The sequence below is a fragment of the Anopheles darlingi genome, chromosome 2 (assembly GCF_943734745.1).
Source record: "Anopheles darlingi chromosome 2, idAnoDarlMG_H_01, whole genome shotgun sequence".
NCBI classification, from domain to species: domain Eukaryota; kingdom Metazoa; phylum Arthropoda; class Insecta; order Diptera; family Culicidae; genus Anopheles; species Anopheles darlingi.
The window spans coordinates 12,474,684-12,491,771 of NC_064874.1; the positions used below are offsets into that span (position 1 = coordinate 12,474,684).

Below are 17,088 nucleotides of genomic sequence, written 5' to 3' on the forward strand. Positions count from 1 at the left end.
GATTTGTCTGGTCCGGGTAGCAGGCCGTGGAAATTTAAGTGGACATTTCAAGTTCAAAATGGACCTTCTCGCTGAGCTACACCGTGATTTAACTAACTTTCTGTCTACCTCAGGATACACAACGGGTTACACACTAAAATTCCTCGACCGTCGCCTGTGCCAGATGGGTGATGTGATGATCAGACACGGAATCGATTCGGAACTACGGCTGGACGTGGAACGCCTGTTGCTGGAAAGCAAAGAATGGAATCTTCCGATCGAGCGGGCCATACTCGAGGGGAACACGGGACGCCTTTGGATTCAGCGAGCCACTGCCTTCCAATGGGGCCTGGAGAGCTACAGACAAAGGCCGATGTTCGGTGTAGGCCGCGGGCGAATCTTTATCGAGGACGAACCGCCAACTGACGACCAACAAAGAGACACCAACGGACAACCCAACACGCTCTCGATGGCCAATTTTCGTATGAATGCACTAAGGAAGGTTCTACGGAACTGTTTCACCTACACTGGATATCAGTTGGTCAGCGAACGGGACCCGGAGGACAACCGTGATCATGATTCGAGGAACCTCATCGAGATCGCCATAGTGCACAGAAAGACTAGAGGCGGGCCAGAACAGCTAGGTGGCGCAAGAAGAATCGAGATGCTTGTTGGACCGGTTTTGCATGGCGCCGATATAGGCAACGCGGACGATTACATTGCGCGTCGCTCGAACGATATGCAGCTCATCGCACAGCACAAATACCGCGTGGATCTGCGGCACATGCCCGACAGTCATTCTTCCATCGCCAGTCTTGGCCGTTCGGCGGCCATCGTAGATGTACTGCAGGCCAAACATTCCAGTGCGATCGATATGCGGCGCGGACTGGCCAGTAGTACGATCTCCTCTTGCAAGGGCGCTTCCTTCATTCTCTACAACTACGCCCGGCTGGCGGCACTATTTGAAAAGTACGAGACCATGCGGCAGACACAAGGCTATCCGGAACTGCCGTCAACCGTGGAAGGACTCGATTTTACTTTGCTCACCGAACCGGACGAGTGGCAGCTGCTGTTCGTGTACGTGATTGGCTTTCCGACCGCCTTACGCCAGACGCTTGGGGACGGTATGCTGGAACGGATGGCCCCGCATCGTTTGCTAGAGTTTACGTTCGGATTGGTGTCCTGCCTCAGCAAGTACTACCGTCAGACGCGCATCTTGACGGAAAATCGACCGAAGCTCGTTCCGGCCATGCTGGTGCGGCTGTGTCTGCTGCGAAGCGTATACCACATGTTGGACGTCCTGTTAAATCTTCTTAATCTGGAAGCGGTCACGAAGATGTAGAGATACGCATTGCAGATTTTTTCTGTAGTATCCACGAACATATGTGTATAATTATTATGTTGAATTTTCTCAAGGAACGAGGAACGAAGATATTAGAGGGAGGATACACGTGACGGACGCTTTCTTCAGTATGCACGAACAAACATGTAAAAATGATTCATTGAATATGTCGTGATCCGGAACGAACACGGGAAGGAACGATTGGGTACACGCGGCAAATGCTTTATTATGCAAGGAAGGACAAACATTTAAGAATGTTACGCTGAATTTTCCGGGATCGGAAAACAATGAACGATGTTGAATTTTTCCACTTACTTTTTGCGTTTCTTTTTAATTTATTCCCATACTTTCTTGCCGCCTTTTAATCTATTGTGTTTTGTTTTTATTTGATAAAAAAAGAGAATACCTGAACATTGAATCTGAGTCTTCCCCTCCCACCGGGACGGTGCGTCCCGTTGCTACTGCGATGGATAGAGTTAAGTTTCGATTAAAATCACGTCATGTGCACCAGCAATAGTAGGCAGCGTTCGGGACCGATGGTCGAAAGGATTGTGGTGGGCGGGGAATGGTTAAAATGATAAAATTGGACCTCGCTCCGATGTACCCTAATCGTCCTTTCGCCGGTGGATGGGAATGACAAACTTGTCGAATGGGCTCGCATATCGAAAGCTGCAATCTTCAAACACTTTGTTCGGGATGCCGATGTTGCACAGGTACAGCCGTCCAACAGCGTCTTCGCGTGTTCCGCTCAAAGGGAGAATCGGTACGATGGAACACTTGATCGGGATACCTTCGAACCCGTCTTGTGGCGGATTTATGGCAAGAACCGGGGCTCTGCTATCGCTGACGAATTTGCGTAACGCTGGACTGGGTTTCCCGTTGGTGGAAGCCATAATGACGAGATCACATGACGGTAGAGCTGTAAAAACGGAAAACCATTAGTAATGCTTTTTGTGGTGTGAACTCGAGGGCCGTCTACTTACATTCTACATCGGAGGTGAATCCATTGCCGGTCAAACGGTACAATCTTCGATCGATTGTTTCCTTCGTGTTGCCCATGTCATGCGTCAAGTAGCAAACCATCGTTTCCAGCCCGTGGCTAGCGAGCAACCGGGCCGTACAGAAGCCAACATCACTGAGCCGTTCCTCCTCGGGATACCTTTCGAAATAGGGTCTGAACGGTGCACCAGGCGGTGGCTTATCAAACACATCCTCTCCGATAAAGTCCTTCAGCAAATTGTCTACGCTGAGATAGGTACCATGCTTGGCTTCATCGATAATGATGACAATTTTGGGCCACTGGTGCTGGTTGTTCGGTGTTAGCCTCCTCGACCCACCGAGCAGCTGCAGCGCCAACTCTGTGGCACCGCGAGCAAGGAAATCATTCTGCCGGTGGCGATCGTACCCGTATACCACGGCCTGGAACCCGATGTAACACAACAGAACTGGAGGAATGGAAGGAATCACCAGTCCCTCGTCCGTTAAGTACTCTCGCGTCGTTTTCTCGACTATGGGTGCCTTTTTAAGGTACTCGATTCGTCTATACTGCGCCGGTACCGAGGCAAGCACGTTCTCATCGTGCCGGTACTTGGTTTTGCTGGCGGAGCTCGGAGCCTGGGGACGCTTGGAGCTACCACTTGCTGCACCACTACCACCACCAGCCTCTGCCGCCGCTTTCGACTGGTTCGCATCGATCTCGCTCCAGATCGCCTGCTTATCGAAGAGAGCTAGGTTTTTCTCGAAATCGAAATCCTTATCCATCACGATCGGATCATCGTCCGGTGAGCCGAACGTGCTCTCTTTGGCAAGATTCTTCCGACTGCGACCACCTAACTTTCCCCCGTTGTTAGATGCATGTTTGCTGACCTTGCTGGTATTCGTGGTGGTACTGTTACTGCTGTTGTTGTTGGTGCTGACTCCATTACCTCCATAGGAGACGGCAGCTACTGTGACGGAGGATGAAGAAGCCTTGATGGTGGTCCTGCTGGTTGTCGCGGTATCTTGTTGCGGTTGCTGCAGCTGTTGCTGTTGCTGGGATTGAGTACTCTCTTTGCGGGTGTTGGATTTGAAGCTCAGTTCGTCAAACTGCTCCTCGAGTGTACTTTCTGCGGCCGAGGGGCCGGTATATTTCGTCGGAATACTCGGAACGTTGCTGCACGCGATCAGCTCGAACTTGGCGATATCACGCGCGCTTAGCGTCACCTCCACGGTGCTCTTCTTCAGCGGGATCCCGTTCCGCACCGCCTTCGTGATGACCACATCGGTCGGTGTGACGCGTTTAATGATGCCCTGGAAGATGCCGATATCATTGCGGCAGTGTATCGACACCGATTTTCCGATCCACTTTTCCGCCATGGTCACTTTCTCCTTCTTATTCAGTGAGGGGGTTTACTCCAGCACGGCCTTTGGATCCAGTTTCCTGGCCCTTCGCAACTACTCTGAGGATGTATGCCAGGGACCGCCTGCTAAGGCCACATGTCCCGATATTCTGTGTCTCACTATTGCTTTGTGGGGGGTTTTCTAAGTCCCTTTATTTCTGTTCTGCACGGATACGGATGTTCCGGATGTGGATCCGTTTGTTCCCGTAATCCGTTGCAGGCGATCCTGCCGACTGGAAAGAGCATTCGATCGTTAATACCGCCGATCCTTGCAGAATCACAAACCTTAAAAGTTGTCGGAGCAGTTGTCGATGGTTACCTTTCGAGACAGCCGGATCACGGCCGCAGCGTAGTAAAGGATGTAGAATCCTTTTCGCGGTTTTTAGCCCCGTTGTTTTGTTTGCACGCTGCAGTTTTCTACGGTTTGTAGGCCGGGAAAGTTTATGTTTCCTCCGAGAACGACGTCGGGAGTAGGAAAATAACTTAACTTGGCTCTTATCACGCACGGAAAAGGTCGCAACGGTTCAAAACAGTTAAAAGTTTCCCACCATTATTTGCAGGCGATTTCTGAACGCGGAACGGAACGGAAGAAGCCACGGTAAAGCAGCGGCTACACGTGCGGCGATTCCGGGCACCATCTACGCCGGGCAAATTTGTATGGAGTTTGGCATGGCGCGCGCGCTCGTATAGCCGCTGCTTCAGGCTTGACAGGTGTGACAGCAGTGACTTTTGCGCGGATTTTTCTGTCAGGCTCGCGGATTTTTGTGTCCGGATTTTTCAACCAAAAATACTGCAGGATGAAGGTAATTTCCATCTAACGCGACGATAAAACCATCCCGCGACCTCTTCGCACCATCTTCCATCAGAAAAGCCGAACCGGAAGTGGAACGTAATCCGGACACGGTTGTGCAATCACGGTGTGGTTCACGAGTGCGTGGTTAGTGAAAAATTGGTCCTGGGTGGAAGAGGTAGGAAGAGGGTAGGAAAAGGTAGCCGCAGTTTGTTAGCGCAGCAGAATTGTGCCCCCCCTCCCCCCTCCCCTCGTGTGTGTGCTATCGATCGACCGGGGAGGTAAAATGGGATGGAAATCCGGGGGATCACGAGGCCGTCCGTTGGATAAAAGTAGGCTTTTCCTCCGGTCGGTGGTTTGCCAGGAAAATCAATCTCAGTAACCCGTCAGTCAGCCAGCCAGAAGCGGAAAAAATCGGTTTCTGTACTTTGCATTCCGTCGTAATAGTCGGAACAGCAAGAAGTAGACGAAGAAGAACCGTCGTGCCGTGGACCAGCAGCATCAATTCCTCCGTGTTCTTGGATTCTTATTGGAGGGGGGCCGCCGTTGTGCAAAACCCCTCGGCGATGCTGGGAAGGTGCGGCGGTGGTGCGACACGCACGTTTGTTACGTTGGCCATGCGCGTAACTCTGTGTAGGCCGCCACCCCTCTCTGAATGCCGTGATTTGGCTCGCGCGAATCAGCGGCCCAGCGCTACATATCCTGCTATAGGAGGAGATGAGCGCGACACAAAATGGGAAAGAATGAAGCGCACAAAAGAACATTTCTCCGACCGAGTGAGCGAGCGAGAGTGGGGAGTTTGCGAACCAAGGCCTACCTTGTTGGACTCGGGCCGCCGCGGCCCGTTGAGCCAAAAATGGAAATGGGAAGCAATTTCAGTGAGCCGCGGTACTCGCTCTTCATCAACGAGGATTGCCGGAATGAAGGATGAGAGGGACGAGAGGGGAGGGGCACCGCATGCCGGACCGTCGCACCGGGAGCGGATGATAACGAAATTGGGATCATATCCACTCACGTATAAATAAACAATCTCCTGCGGCGCCGTGCTGCAGATTGGCGATTGGTCAAGGGGTGGTTTGTGACGTTATGAAATCACACCCCAAAACCATCGTGTCTCTCTGTCGAGGGTTCTGAATCCTCCCCGCAACCGTGAAACCCCTGCCACGACGTGGCGTTGCGTGGGCTTTCAGAAGGGAAGCTGGGGCCTCTACTCAGCATCGTTTCGTTTTATGATAGCCCGCAAGTTGCGCATTGTGGATCCAAGTTGGTTTTGGCCATTTTGGCCGACTCCTTCATTTAATTAGCTCGTTGGTTGTTTATTAATAGCTGGTCATGATGCCAACACGTTCCTTGTTGGTCACGGCAATAAAGGCCAATTCGTCCAATCCGCTTCGAATGCAAACTGTGTAACCTTACTGGTTAGTTAACTAAGGGTGTCTCTGCCTGATAAAAACACAGTTTTTTTGGGGGGATAGAGAGGTTCGCATGCGTTGTCTCTTTTTTATATGCAAGGACACACTCGCGAGAGCATATGCGAGCATTCTGTGAAGCGACTCTCGCAGCTTCAAGTACCTGTTTCGCTCTGGCCTGTCTGGGTTCTCGCTCGCTCACACCCCAAAAGAATGCTCGCAACCCTCCGAACCCCCAGAGGAGGAGAAGGAAGAAGGATGTTGTGGCGCCCTTGGCGGATGGCTTTCGTTTGTCGATGCCGTTCGTTCGAAAGGGCCATGCAAACTATCCGCAATGCGCCGCACCCCACACTGGTCACACTGGTCTCCACCCGTTACCCCGCGCGCCTTCCTAATCTAATGTGTATGCGCGTTTATGCTGCTCTCGTTCTCGCGCTTGGTCGCAAAACTTTCGCGTACCGCTGTCCTGCTGCATCCTTTCGGAAGAGAATTGGCAGCATTTTGCATTGAACCGTTCAGACCGGACGAGAGATAGAAAGAAGAAGGATGGCGTGGGAAGGGGGTTGTTGTTCCTGGCGTCGACCATCCCTTTTCGGATTCGATTCGGGCTACTTGGATCACCTGAGAGGCATGTGCTGCGAGAGAAGACCGCGTGCTCGTGCTTGTGCGCGCTACGTTGCTGGCGACTCCTCTGACGTTAGCAGCGTGGCTCGTGACAGTAGTTGCGCGAAAGCCCTTCGCCAAAGAACGACGAACATTCCAATCCTTGCCTTGCCATATCCCGGGCATCATCATCATCCATCCCGTCCGCCCGCCTGGTCGTCGTCCGCGCTTGCAGTGGGTCTGATGAATATGCTGCCAACAGTGGTGGCTGGTGCGGTGAGGGTGAGTTTTGTCTGAGCTCTAAACGGCGGTCGCTTCGTGCTCCTCCCCGTTTGCTGTGTCCGTTCTGTGTCTGGCACTCGCGAGGCAAATTCATTTTTGGTTACGACATCGTGCATCGCCTAGAACAACCACCGACTCCAGCAGGCGTGTCGTGAAATCGGTTCTTGTCTTTTGCTGGTGCAGTGAGTCGCCGTTTACTGGGTTTACTTGAACTACTTTAGTGTAATTAGTGTGCAGGTAAACATATCGGACAGTGAAACGTGATTCTTTTTATTTTCGAATGTTTAGCTATTGTAATGACCTATGCGGTCCTTGCTAGTGTGAAAAGGTTGCCTTAAACCTTCCTTGCATTCGAATCCAGTAAAATGCGGTGCTAGCGTTGCTTCTTTCATGGTTTTCCTCCTTTGCATAAAAAATGTATTTTCTTCCTCCAACGCACCACGGGTAGTTATGCAATTTTCCGCCTGACGGAGGAGGCAACGTGCGTTCCAAGTCGATGTGCGCCTGTGTGTGCCGCGGAGTGTGTGGGAGATATCGTGCTACATTTTGCATTTCTCCGCAAGCTAGTGCTCTAGAATGTCCTTTTCGTTCACTTACAACTCAAAGTTAATATAGAGCAAAGTAGACCCCGGTTCGTTACCATGACGACCAATCGGTTCAGTGTTGCCAGCGATTTTTTGATTGCTTGGTTGCTGCGAAGCGGTTGAGATGGAGGCGCACCGTCACTATGGATTAGTAGGCGCGAGACTCTACTTCGGGCTAACATTTATCCGCTCCGCCATTGTCGTTGCAAAAGCGAATTGACACAGGATCACTTTATTGAAGTATTTTCAGTGTCTTGCTTTTTTTTCTTCTACCATTGAATTGTTAATCCTTTTGTGTGGTTTTCTGGGGTTTTGGAAGAAGTTGCCCGGTGCTCCATTGATCTGACGTACCGTGAGTATGAATTATTTCGTTGCCTTTTTTCGATGATGGATCGTTGGGATTTAAAATCGTTCGAGGCATTTGCTTGGGTGTTGTTTATCAATTAGTCCATTTATGTGCATGAAAAACAACGTTTCCGACCGACCGTCACTGGCCTTTCAGCTCGTAGTTCGTTTTATGTATCCTTCTTTTCATTTCTTTTGCTCGTGGCCAATAAACGCAAAGCTACAGCATATTGAATCATTACTCGTACGGACATGCTTCCTTATTTTGTGACGCTGCCTTCTTGAAGCAAGGGTCTGATGCAATTTATGACAGCTTTATTGGATTTCCTATGGTCGTTCAAAGTTCTTCGCACCAAAACGGAACCAAGTTAAAGCCACAACGCAAACGAGGCGAAAAAGGCATATCATGAACTTTGTCGCCACCAAAGCATTACGTCGTCGTTGGCATCAGCTTCGGGAATTTTGGGATTCACAAGGATCATGCTTTTCAGCGATTGTATTGCTATACTGTACGATGGAACTGGTACGTCGAACCATGTATCGTGGGATACCTAATTTTGGCGCATGGATTCCAAACTGCAGCGAACGCACTTATGCAGGATTAATTTAGTATATGAAAACCGGCCATCATCGGGTGGTCCAACAATCGGAATCGAAATTGTTTCTACGCGTGCCTAGTTTCGGTTCAATTGCAGGCTTAGTTGAAAGTAGCCACTATTTGGCGTCCTTTGGCATTGTTATTGTGAAATTGATTGATATCTAGGAACCATCGGTTTCTGCCACCGACAGCCAACGGAAGTTTCGGAAGCATGCATCGTATGACCTTTTTTTGTGTGGAGTTTCGAACGAAAATTCGCCTTCTGTAGCGGGGTGTTCGTCATTATTGATTATCGAAGTTATCCGGCGCTGTTAACGTCGATGTAATAAATGTTTGTGGTGAGAAGGGGAGAAGAAAAAAAACATGCTGCCCATTTCCACATAGCGGCTATGGAATCAGTAATTTTATCACATATTAAACGAATGGTTCATTGAAGACTATGTTTAATATCGCATTTATAGGACATTAACGTGGATGGCCATTATCTGTTATGTAAATATGTATGCTTTATTATCAAGGTCTCCAAGGTGGAATGGAAATCTAGTTAATGAACTGTTAAATGACGGAAGGCAGAATTTAGTGCTGTCGTAGAATGGCAATGTATGCCAATGGGTCAATAAATCTTAACGTTTGATCAGTTTAAATTGAACCCTTCTTCCCCGGCCCCTTGGTTCATCATTTGCCATGGTCGATGATCCAGAATAATTTGACTCTAACGCATTGCCGTTGTTATCAAATTCTTTCGATAAGCAATTTTTTCTTTTTATTCATTGCAGATATTGGGCTGGACCGAATAAACCTACATCCAGAAATATTGCGGGCCTAACTTTCGCCATTATTGCATTGAAGTGAACCGCTTCCAACATCAGCATCCCAATAGCAATCCGTTTCGTGAAAGCTGCTCAACACAACTAGACAATAGAGGAGAAGAAAAACGTACTACTGAGTTACGATCCTGCTTCAAAGAGTGCCGATAAGAACGAGAAAAAAAAATTACCAAAGAAAATATCATCAGGAAACTCACCTCCAAAGGCCACACCACTAAACAACGGTTCGATTCATACGCATATCTTTATAGCAGAAGTAAAAGAAGTCCTCCGCCTACATTAATCAACTTACGTGCTAAGTGGGTCGTGTGTTCTAGCACAAGGAATACATCATAGATCGCACTGCTTCTGGCTGGTCGCAGTCGACACTGGTTTTTAATCGTTGACCAAATATCGTCCGTCAGTGTCTGAAGATAGTCTCCGTGGCCTTAGTGCTTCGTGCAACAGCAATGACGCTTGTTGAGCTGTACTCCTCTTTTCAAACCAATTCGTCCGGCACTAGCTCGAATGGGAGTGGTGCCAATTCCCTCGTTTCGTCCACTTCTTCGGCGAGTGGCTCTAGTGGATCGGTGGTTGCAGATAGCAACGGAATGGTTGCTGTTAATTCGGGGCCGACCTCAGCCAACGCCGATGCCGCTCCCGAGCCCGTCGGAACGATGATTGCTGCATCGCCGTCTATTGCTGCGTGTGTAAGCGCTTCGATTGTGCCAACGGCAACGGTTACTGTGGCAGGGGCTGTATCACCCGCTTCGTCTAGTGGAGTTTCGCTTTCGCCACGCCCGGATCAGCTGTGTTCGAAATCGTCACCGTCACCAAGTAGCAGCATGTTTGCGGAAAGCTTCAAACTGGATGACATGCTGGAGCTGGAAAACGTGGCCAACGGGAGCTTGAGCGAAAATGGTTCTAGTGGTTATCAGCTAGACCACGGATCGTTGTCTGATTTGATGGATCAGGATTGTTCCCTCTGCCAGTGAGTAGATTTCCTAACCAGTTGATTTATTGCGATCATAGTATCCCTTGAATCTAAATAACGTTTAACGTTTTTGTTGTCTCTTCCAGAAATAAATTCACATCACCTCGCGTCCTGTCCTGTCTCCATGTTTTCTGTGAACCGTGTCTGGACAAGCTTTTAGCAGAGGGCGGTAGTTTGAACACTGGAGGTGAGAAGAAGCAAGATCTGCTCGGAGGCGGCGGCGGAACTATTGCGTGTCCTATCTGTAAGCAGGCCACAGCTGTTGGTCCCAAAGGTGCAGCCGGATTGCACCAGGACTACATTCTCAGCAATGTACTCGATCTGTCCACCATCGAGCCATCGCAGCTGGCTTGCACCTCATGCAAGAGCAAGGAGATGGCCATCTCGCGCTGCAATAACTGTGCCAACTTTTTATGCGACAGTTGCGAGTATGCTCACCAGCATATGCGCTGCTTCGAGCACCATAAGGTGGTGCAGCTGAACGACTTGCGCAAATCATCGGAAAAGGTCCACAAGACGCTGTATTGTAGCGTCCATCCAATTGAGAACTTAAAGTATTTCTGCTTTAATTGTCAAATGCCCGTGTGCAACGAGTGTTTGCTCGGCGAGCATAAGGGTAGTGATCACAACTATCAGATCATCAGCGAAGCCGAAAAACCAATGCGCCAGGAGTTGGAAAACTCGATGCGAGAGGCAAAATCGAAGATCGAGTACTGCAACCATGCATCGAGCAAACTGGAATCTTCGCTGCACGAGCTGCAAAGCCAATTTGAGACGGCACGCGGATTGATCAACGAATCTTTCCAAAGCTTTAAGGCTGTGCTTGAGCAATGCTGCGAGAATGCGCTGAAAAATCTAGAGAAGCTACACTCGGAACGCGAACTGAAGATCATGGATCTGTACGAGAATGTGGAAAAATCGGTGGAAAAGATCGAAGTGGCCACCAAGTACGCGCGCAAGGTATTGGATCAGGGCAACGGACCGGAGTTGCTCAGTCTGAAGAACATGATTTGCAAGCAGCTCGGACTATTGATGGGCACTGCACCGAAGGTGGATGTAAACTTTTCGATTGAGTTTCAAAGCAACTATGAAAAGTTCGAGCAGATCGTTCCGGAACTGTTCGGTTCGTTCCGCACCGAAGCCACTCTGCTGGCGACAACAAACGAAACGACTCCTCCGCCAACTCTGCCTGGTGTACCGATCATGGTCAATGATGGCCAGCCCACTGGCAGTGGTGGGGTTAGTGGAGTGAGCTGTGGTCTCACTCAAGGACCGCTGACGGCTTCTGTGACGGCCAGCAGTCCGATTTCGCTACCCACGTCGATGCAGTCGTCGTTCGATGGTGACATGTCGGCGCTCGGAGCCGGCAGTTATATGTTGCCGAACGTGTTGACTCCAGAGCCATCTAATGGGCCCACCACCGGTACTGCTGCCATAAGCGCTAATCCACTTGCCGGTACACCGACGCCGGTAGGTGTAGGAGCTACGGGCGGTCCTGGAGGCCCGGCTGCTACTATTCCCGGCTTGACAAGCATCGCAGAGTACAATCTGCATCGCTTGGCGAATTTGGCTGAATCTTCATCGAATGATATGACGGACTCAATCGTCCCCGTTAACAGCACTCCAGCCGCGACGACAAACTTCACGCTGGCTGACTTGATCTCCGGCAATCAGCACGCCATCCAGGCGCTGGCTAAGTACTCGATGGGAAGCCAGGAGCTGAGCAGCGGACCAATGCTTACGCCACACTCAACGCTCGACACCGTACCAATGATGAATGATTATCCCGTAATGGCGGGCACAACATCGCCCATTCTGCCAGTGACAGGCAGTATGCCCCCGCTCGAAGGCGCCGGAGTATTAAATGGTGGCGATATGGGAGCAATGAACCGTTTTCAACCATCGATGTGTGTGAATGGACGCACTAAGGCTACCCCGATGCAGATACGGTGCAAGTTCGGCTCGTTGGGTCAAACCAAGGGTCAATTCAACTCACCGCACGGTTTCTGCCTCGGCGTCGATGAGGAGATCGTTGTTGCCGATACGAACAACCATCGCATCGAGATTTTCGAAAAGAACGGAACCTTCAAGTTTTCCTTTGGCGTACCAGGAAAGGAGGAGGGTCAACTGTTTTACCCACGTAAGGTGGCGGTAATGCGGGCAAGCGCCAAGTTTGTTGTATGTGACCGTGGCAACGAACGGTCGCGTATGCAGATCTTCTCCAAGAATGGTCACTTTATAAAGAAGATTGCGATTAGGTGAGCAGACGGGAGGTTATTAATGATGCTGTGGAACCTTTTCTTAGTTGATGGTTTCGATTGTTTTCTAGATACATCGACATCGTCGCTGGTCTGGCGGTAACCAACAAGGGTTTGATCGTTGCCGTGGACAGTGTTTCTCCGACTGTTTTCATCATTTCTGAGGACGGCAATCTCATACACTGGTTCGATTGTAGCGACTTCATGCGCGAGCCGTCGGATATCGCTATAAATGGTGCGGTTGAGCATTATGCCATGGATCGGATTAAGGATAGTTTAACATTCATATGCATTGGCTATTGTTCTCTTTCGCAGGAACGGACTTTTTCGTTTGTGACTTTAAGGGCCACTGTGTAGCAGTATTTTCCGAAGAGGGCACTTTTAAGTATCGTATCGGTAGCGAAAAAATCACTTGCTTCCCGAACGGTATCGACATTTCCGATGCTGGGGATGTGCTGATCGGTGATTCGCACGGTAACCGCTTCCACGTTGCCTGCTACTCGAAGGACGGGCAGCTGCAGTCCGAGTTCGAATGCCCCTATGTAAAGGTGAGTACGATCACTGTTCGAAATGATGATCCTTGATTTTTGATAGGGTCCGTTTGCCTCTATACGCGTATCTTAACGCCTTTATGCTATTTCCAGGTATCACGCTGTTGCGGACTTAAAATAACATCCGAAGGGTACGTGGTAACCTTAGCTAAAAACAATCATCACGTGCTGGTTCTGAACACACTCTACATCCAGTGATCAACAGCGGGTGCAAGAATTCTAAAGCCCAATTACTAAATGCCTCCTGATGGGCTGTTGAAAGGAGCGCAAGTAGTCCACCATCCCCGTTCATCACAAACACTAGCGTGAGTACAGTTGTGCCTCAAAATAGCATTGGAGCCGAACTTACGAAACATTGGCAGAATGCGTCACTCCTTCGAAGGCAATAGCTGGATGCGGATTGGCAACTCTCCAATCAAATGATTGACCAACCGCTCACTCAATCCTCAAAACTTATTTAATGTTTCACTTTTTTCTGCTATCTGCAGAATTTTGCTCACTTTTTTTCTATGAAAATAGGAAGGCTGTCTGTTTCATGCAAGCATCCTGCAATTTTAACAAAGATAGATTGATATTATTTAGTATGCGATAGCCAATATCATTATTTTACTTTTCTGTTTTTATCGTTAGCCATATTTACACCACTGGTATACCTATACACTTTTTGCTCTGCGAATTTATATTTATTACAACGACGATGACCGCGAACGTGTAAATGATCTCTGATTTTATTGTTTTACATCAATGTGTGTGGAACGCGTTCGTGTCAACGTCCAGGTGGTTAATCAATTCTTTGCATAATGGCATGCTGTCGCTCTGGTGAAAACCATAAACTAGCAAAAAAAAAAAACACAAAAAAAGGGATTTTCAAGGAGCCTTTCCATAATCATATTGAGTCGCTCTACATTGTGACGAGGCGACCATGGTCAGATTAGATCATAAATGCAAAGAACGGCCACGCATAGTTACACAAAAAGGTGCCTCCTTAGGAAGTCCGCACCCAACTCTCTGTAAATATTATCGACCATTTTCCTTGTCTACTGTTTGCGTATTGTTACATAAACGTTTAATAAAAGGAGGACGTTCACTTCCTGATACTTGACGTAATAACAGGGGGTTCGATTGTACAGATCAATATATACATCTAAATGTAAAGATGGATGCATCATAGAGAGTGAATGCTAGATATGTTATATTTTCGGAGCAAAAAGAAAAATAGTTATGCGAAACGAAAACTTTATAAGCCACATTTACATACCCAGATTATATACACCAGTAGGAGTCGAAGCCAAGCAGCAAAGACTTATAGGAACAAAAGGTTCGAAAACTGTTCGGTTATGAAGGGGAGTTACAAAGCAAGAAAGCGATTTACAAAAAAGGGTGCACTTTTTACTTGACATTTTTGATACTTTTGGAAAGTTTTAAATTGTCTGTGTTTTTTTTGCTGACATCATTAAGTTATCATTGGCCTTTGCACATACTTTTCCGATTTTGAAACATTCAAACTAATTGTATAGCTAGAGTTATTAGGATATTTTTAATTTGTTTGTGGGGTTTTTCTGGTTTTTACCGATGTGCGCGTGTTAATTTAAAATTTCGTTAGCCGGTATAAAAGCCTGAACTTTCTACAGTTTTGTGGCAGAAAGACAAACGTTGTGATTTTTTTTGTAGTCTTTTGATTATTGTTTTTTTTTCGTTTAGAAGTAGCTGGAGCGCATTTGCAGTGGTTTTTAACTCGCGATTTATTATACAATCAGTCCAACTAAACTCTATGTACTCGTATTTAGATGATTTTTGCCCACCTCACCATCCACAAGCCGTGATTGATGCGTTCATGAATGTGAACTGTCTTTCGTTGTTTGTTCGGTCAGGCAGTATTTATGTTTATACCGTGAACCAGGTTGCCCGATTAAGTCTCGTTATCCTTTTTTTCATCTACATTCGAGGTCAGAATATTTCGAACAGTCGTTAGTTCCTTTTTTAGTTTTTTAAGTGCATTTTATGTGTTATGGTTACGATTTTAATACTTCCTGTTGTCAAACGAGACACCTAAAGTTTGTGCGACTGTGTGGACCTTTTTTATGTGTAAGAGAAAATTATTTTATTATATTTTAATTTACCAATCGATAATAATTCCTTTGATTCAGTACGAACCCCTCTAGGTTCCATGGTATGTATGACGGTAACGTCTGCCGCTTTGCGAGAAATAGCTACAACTTTTGGGGCTAGAAATAGTAAAACTAGAATATTTACCAACGTGGATACGTGAGCAGACACTATTGCATTAATTTATGTTTAAAATGAATCTCGTTGGTTACAGGCGATTGCATTTGTTCGATTATTACAGTTTGAACTATATTTTCTTATGAGAGAATCTCGAATCAAGATTGGCGTTTAGTTTTATATTAAAAGCTTAAGTTTGAGTGATCCATTCCCAATTAATTGAAAATGCAATATATCAGAAATCGGATGCCATAAACATTGTGTAAATGATATTTAGTTATAATGTTTCATGAAAAATAGGCTGAGTTTATTTACATCAAATCAATGCAGGATTTGCTGATATTTTTTCGCTGTACTTTGGTTCTACCTTCAATATGGAAAAGGTTTACACAGTATGATTTTTTTTTTTGAAAAACTAGGTGGCATTGATTACTGCCACAACAAAACAATGTAAACCAGCAAATGTTCGATGAAAGTTTCGAGTTTTCAAGGTATAATTGCGATCAAGTAAAACCAAAATGGTGAATCAGAATCATGCACATCTGTTTTTTGTTCTCTATTTGTTCTTTCCTGAAAAAGCTTCGATTTGAAATTTGTTGATAAACAATATGGTAGAACTCGGACCCGACAACCCTTTCGTTTTTTAAGATGTTTGTGGATGGATTGGTACCGTTCATGTTATGATTGGAGAAAGTTGCTATAAAAATTAAACAAGCAATTCGATTCATACTTGAAGAAACTCCACAAAAGTGTACACTAAAAAAAGTTAGCAAATCCAAAGCGTACTGTTTCTTGTTTGAATATGTAGAGAAATTCTGATAGTTTAAGAAAACCATGGACCCAAGAAACGCACTACTTTTCAAAAATCATGCTTCCTTTTCAAAGTACACAACTACTTACAGCTTATTTTACTCGGTTGAAGTGGGAAACTAGTAGTTTTCCAAAAACTGCCTTAATTGTATAGCATTGAGGCTCTCAGAAGTCGTGTCCCAGATTTTTTGTTGATCTAGTTCCTTTACAGTATATTTTCGCAATCGCTATTTATACTTGACTGATAGCACAAAATAATAACAAATGTGGAAAAACAAGAATGGAATTTAATGCGCTTCTCTTTCAAAGCATCTACGATAGTAATAATTTATTTTCGGCTCGGCTTTTTGTGTATTATGCCGAATGATTTTAAAATCTCCAATGTTTTCCTATTTTACTTGCGTTAATATAGTTTTTTTTAAATTTTCATATTAATGTTTAAGTTGATTTAGTTTGTTTTATTTCGATCGATAATCAACCGATTAGAGTATAAATTTGAGTAAGCTCCACATAGTTCAGTGGCGATAATGCCAAAATTAGAAATTTGAATACCTATAACAATGAGCTTCTGAAAGAATATTCAAAGCAATGTATTTTCTGTACATGTAACGAATGTCGCACCCAAAGCAATGGTACACAGGTACACACTTCCAAAGCGTAGTGCAGATGAAAATTTGCGAGCCAGCAAAATTCAGTTTCTGTTTTAACGAACTATGTATGTTTTTCGTATTTTATGATACTTGGGCAGATATAAACGATCGATACGATTTGCTTTATGCCGCCCTCTGCGAAGCGTTCTTGTATGTGCACATTTTTTACAAAACTTTTTTCACGTAACAAAGCAGACATAAACACATATCAAAAAAGCAGTAACCCGAAAGGGATGGTTCGTATCGATTGCAATGCGTCAATTGTATGAAGCAAAGGCCCCCCGACGAGTATAAAAGGGCATATTCAATTGATTCTTGTACTCTTTGTTCTGGCCATTCTCAAGAGTGTAATAAGTTACATCGTGAATCGCGAGATAAACACCATAGATGCATACTGAGCACATACTGCTAGTTTGTGAAGGAAAGATAAAAGTTACGATAAAGAAGGTCTTGAGATAGTAAACTAAACTATAGAAAATGATAAAA

At 46.4% G+C, this 17,088-nt stretch overlaps 3 protein-coding genes across 5 annotated transcripts in view; 2 read left to right on the plus strand and 1 right to left on the minus strand.

The window, feature by feature from the left end:
* Positions 1 to 7: 7 nt before the first annotated feature.
* On the plus strand, positions 8 to 1,633 carry LOC125952509 (DALR anticodon-binding domain-containing protein 3). The gene has a single exon (XM_049682012.1). It carries the CDS (start codon positions 59 to 61, stop codon positions 1,319 to 1,321), a length of 1,263 nt encoding a protein of 420 aa, XP_049537969.1. The 5' UTR covers positions 8 to 58; the 3' UTR covers positions 1,322 to 1,633.
* Position 1,634: 1 nt separating this feature from the next.
* Positions 1,635 to 4,287, minus strand: LOC125952503 (enhancer of mRNA-decapping protein 3). The gene is made up of 3 exons (XM_049682002.1): positions 4,019 to 4,287; positions 2,305 to 3,932; positions 1,635 to 2,240 (listed from the first exon to the last, which is right to left on the minus strand). Exons 2-3 carry the CDS (start codon positions 3,674 to 3,676, stop codon positions 1,927 to 1,929), a joined length of 1,686 nt encoding a protein of 561 aa, XP_049537959.1. The 5' UTR covers positions 3,677 to 3,932; positions 4,019 to 4,287; the 3' UTR covers positions 1,635 to 1,926.
* Positions 4,288 to 4,424: 137 nt separating this feature from the next.
* LOC125952495 (brain tumor protein) overlaps positions 4,425 to 17,088 on the plus strand; it is a 25,221-nt gene continuing 12,557 nt past the window's right edge. The window contains exons 1-6 of one of the 3 annotated variants that reach the window (XM_049681976.1): positions 4,425 to 4,502; positions 9,087 to 10,107; positions 10,197 to 12,368; positions 12,440 to 12,603; positions 12,684 to 12,916; positions 13,013 to 17,088. The exon at positions 13,013 to 17,088 is cut by the window's right edge and continues 12,557 nt beyond it. In XM_049681976.1, coding sequence (XP_049537933.1) covers positions 9,587 to 10,107; positions 10,197 to 12,368; positions 12,440 to 12,603; positions 12,684 to 12,916; positions 13,013 to 13,117 — 3,195 coding nt within the window. In that variant the 5' untranslated portion in view covers positions 4,425 to 4,502; positions 9,087 to 9,586 and the 3' untranslated portion in view covers positions 13,118 to 17,088. Of the gene's footprint in view, positions 4,503 to 6,565; positions 6,784 to 6,941; positions 7,021 to 9,086; positions 10,108 to 10,196; positions 12,369 to 12,439; positions 12,604 to 12,683; positions 12,917 to 13,012 lie in introns of those variants that run through there. The other 2 variants (XM_049681975.1, XM_049681977.1) reach the window with 2 other exon arrangements.

Excerpts from the sequence above, each read along its gene's own strand:
- LOC125952503 (XM_049682002.1), bottom strand. The coding sequence starts at position 3,676 with ATGGCGGAAAAGTGGATCGGAAAATCGGTGTCGATACACTGCCGCAAT. Across the intron at positions 2,241-2,304 it reads ATTCACCTCCGATGTAGAAT|CTCTACCGTCATGTGATCTC; the intron begins GTAAGTAGACGG and ends CCGTTTTTACAG.
- LOC125952509 (XM_049682012.1), top strand. The coding sequence starts at position 59 with ATGGACCTTCTCGCTGAGCTACACCGTGATTTAACTAACTTTCTGTCT.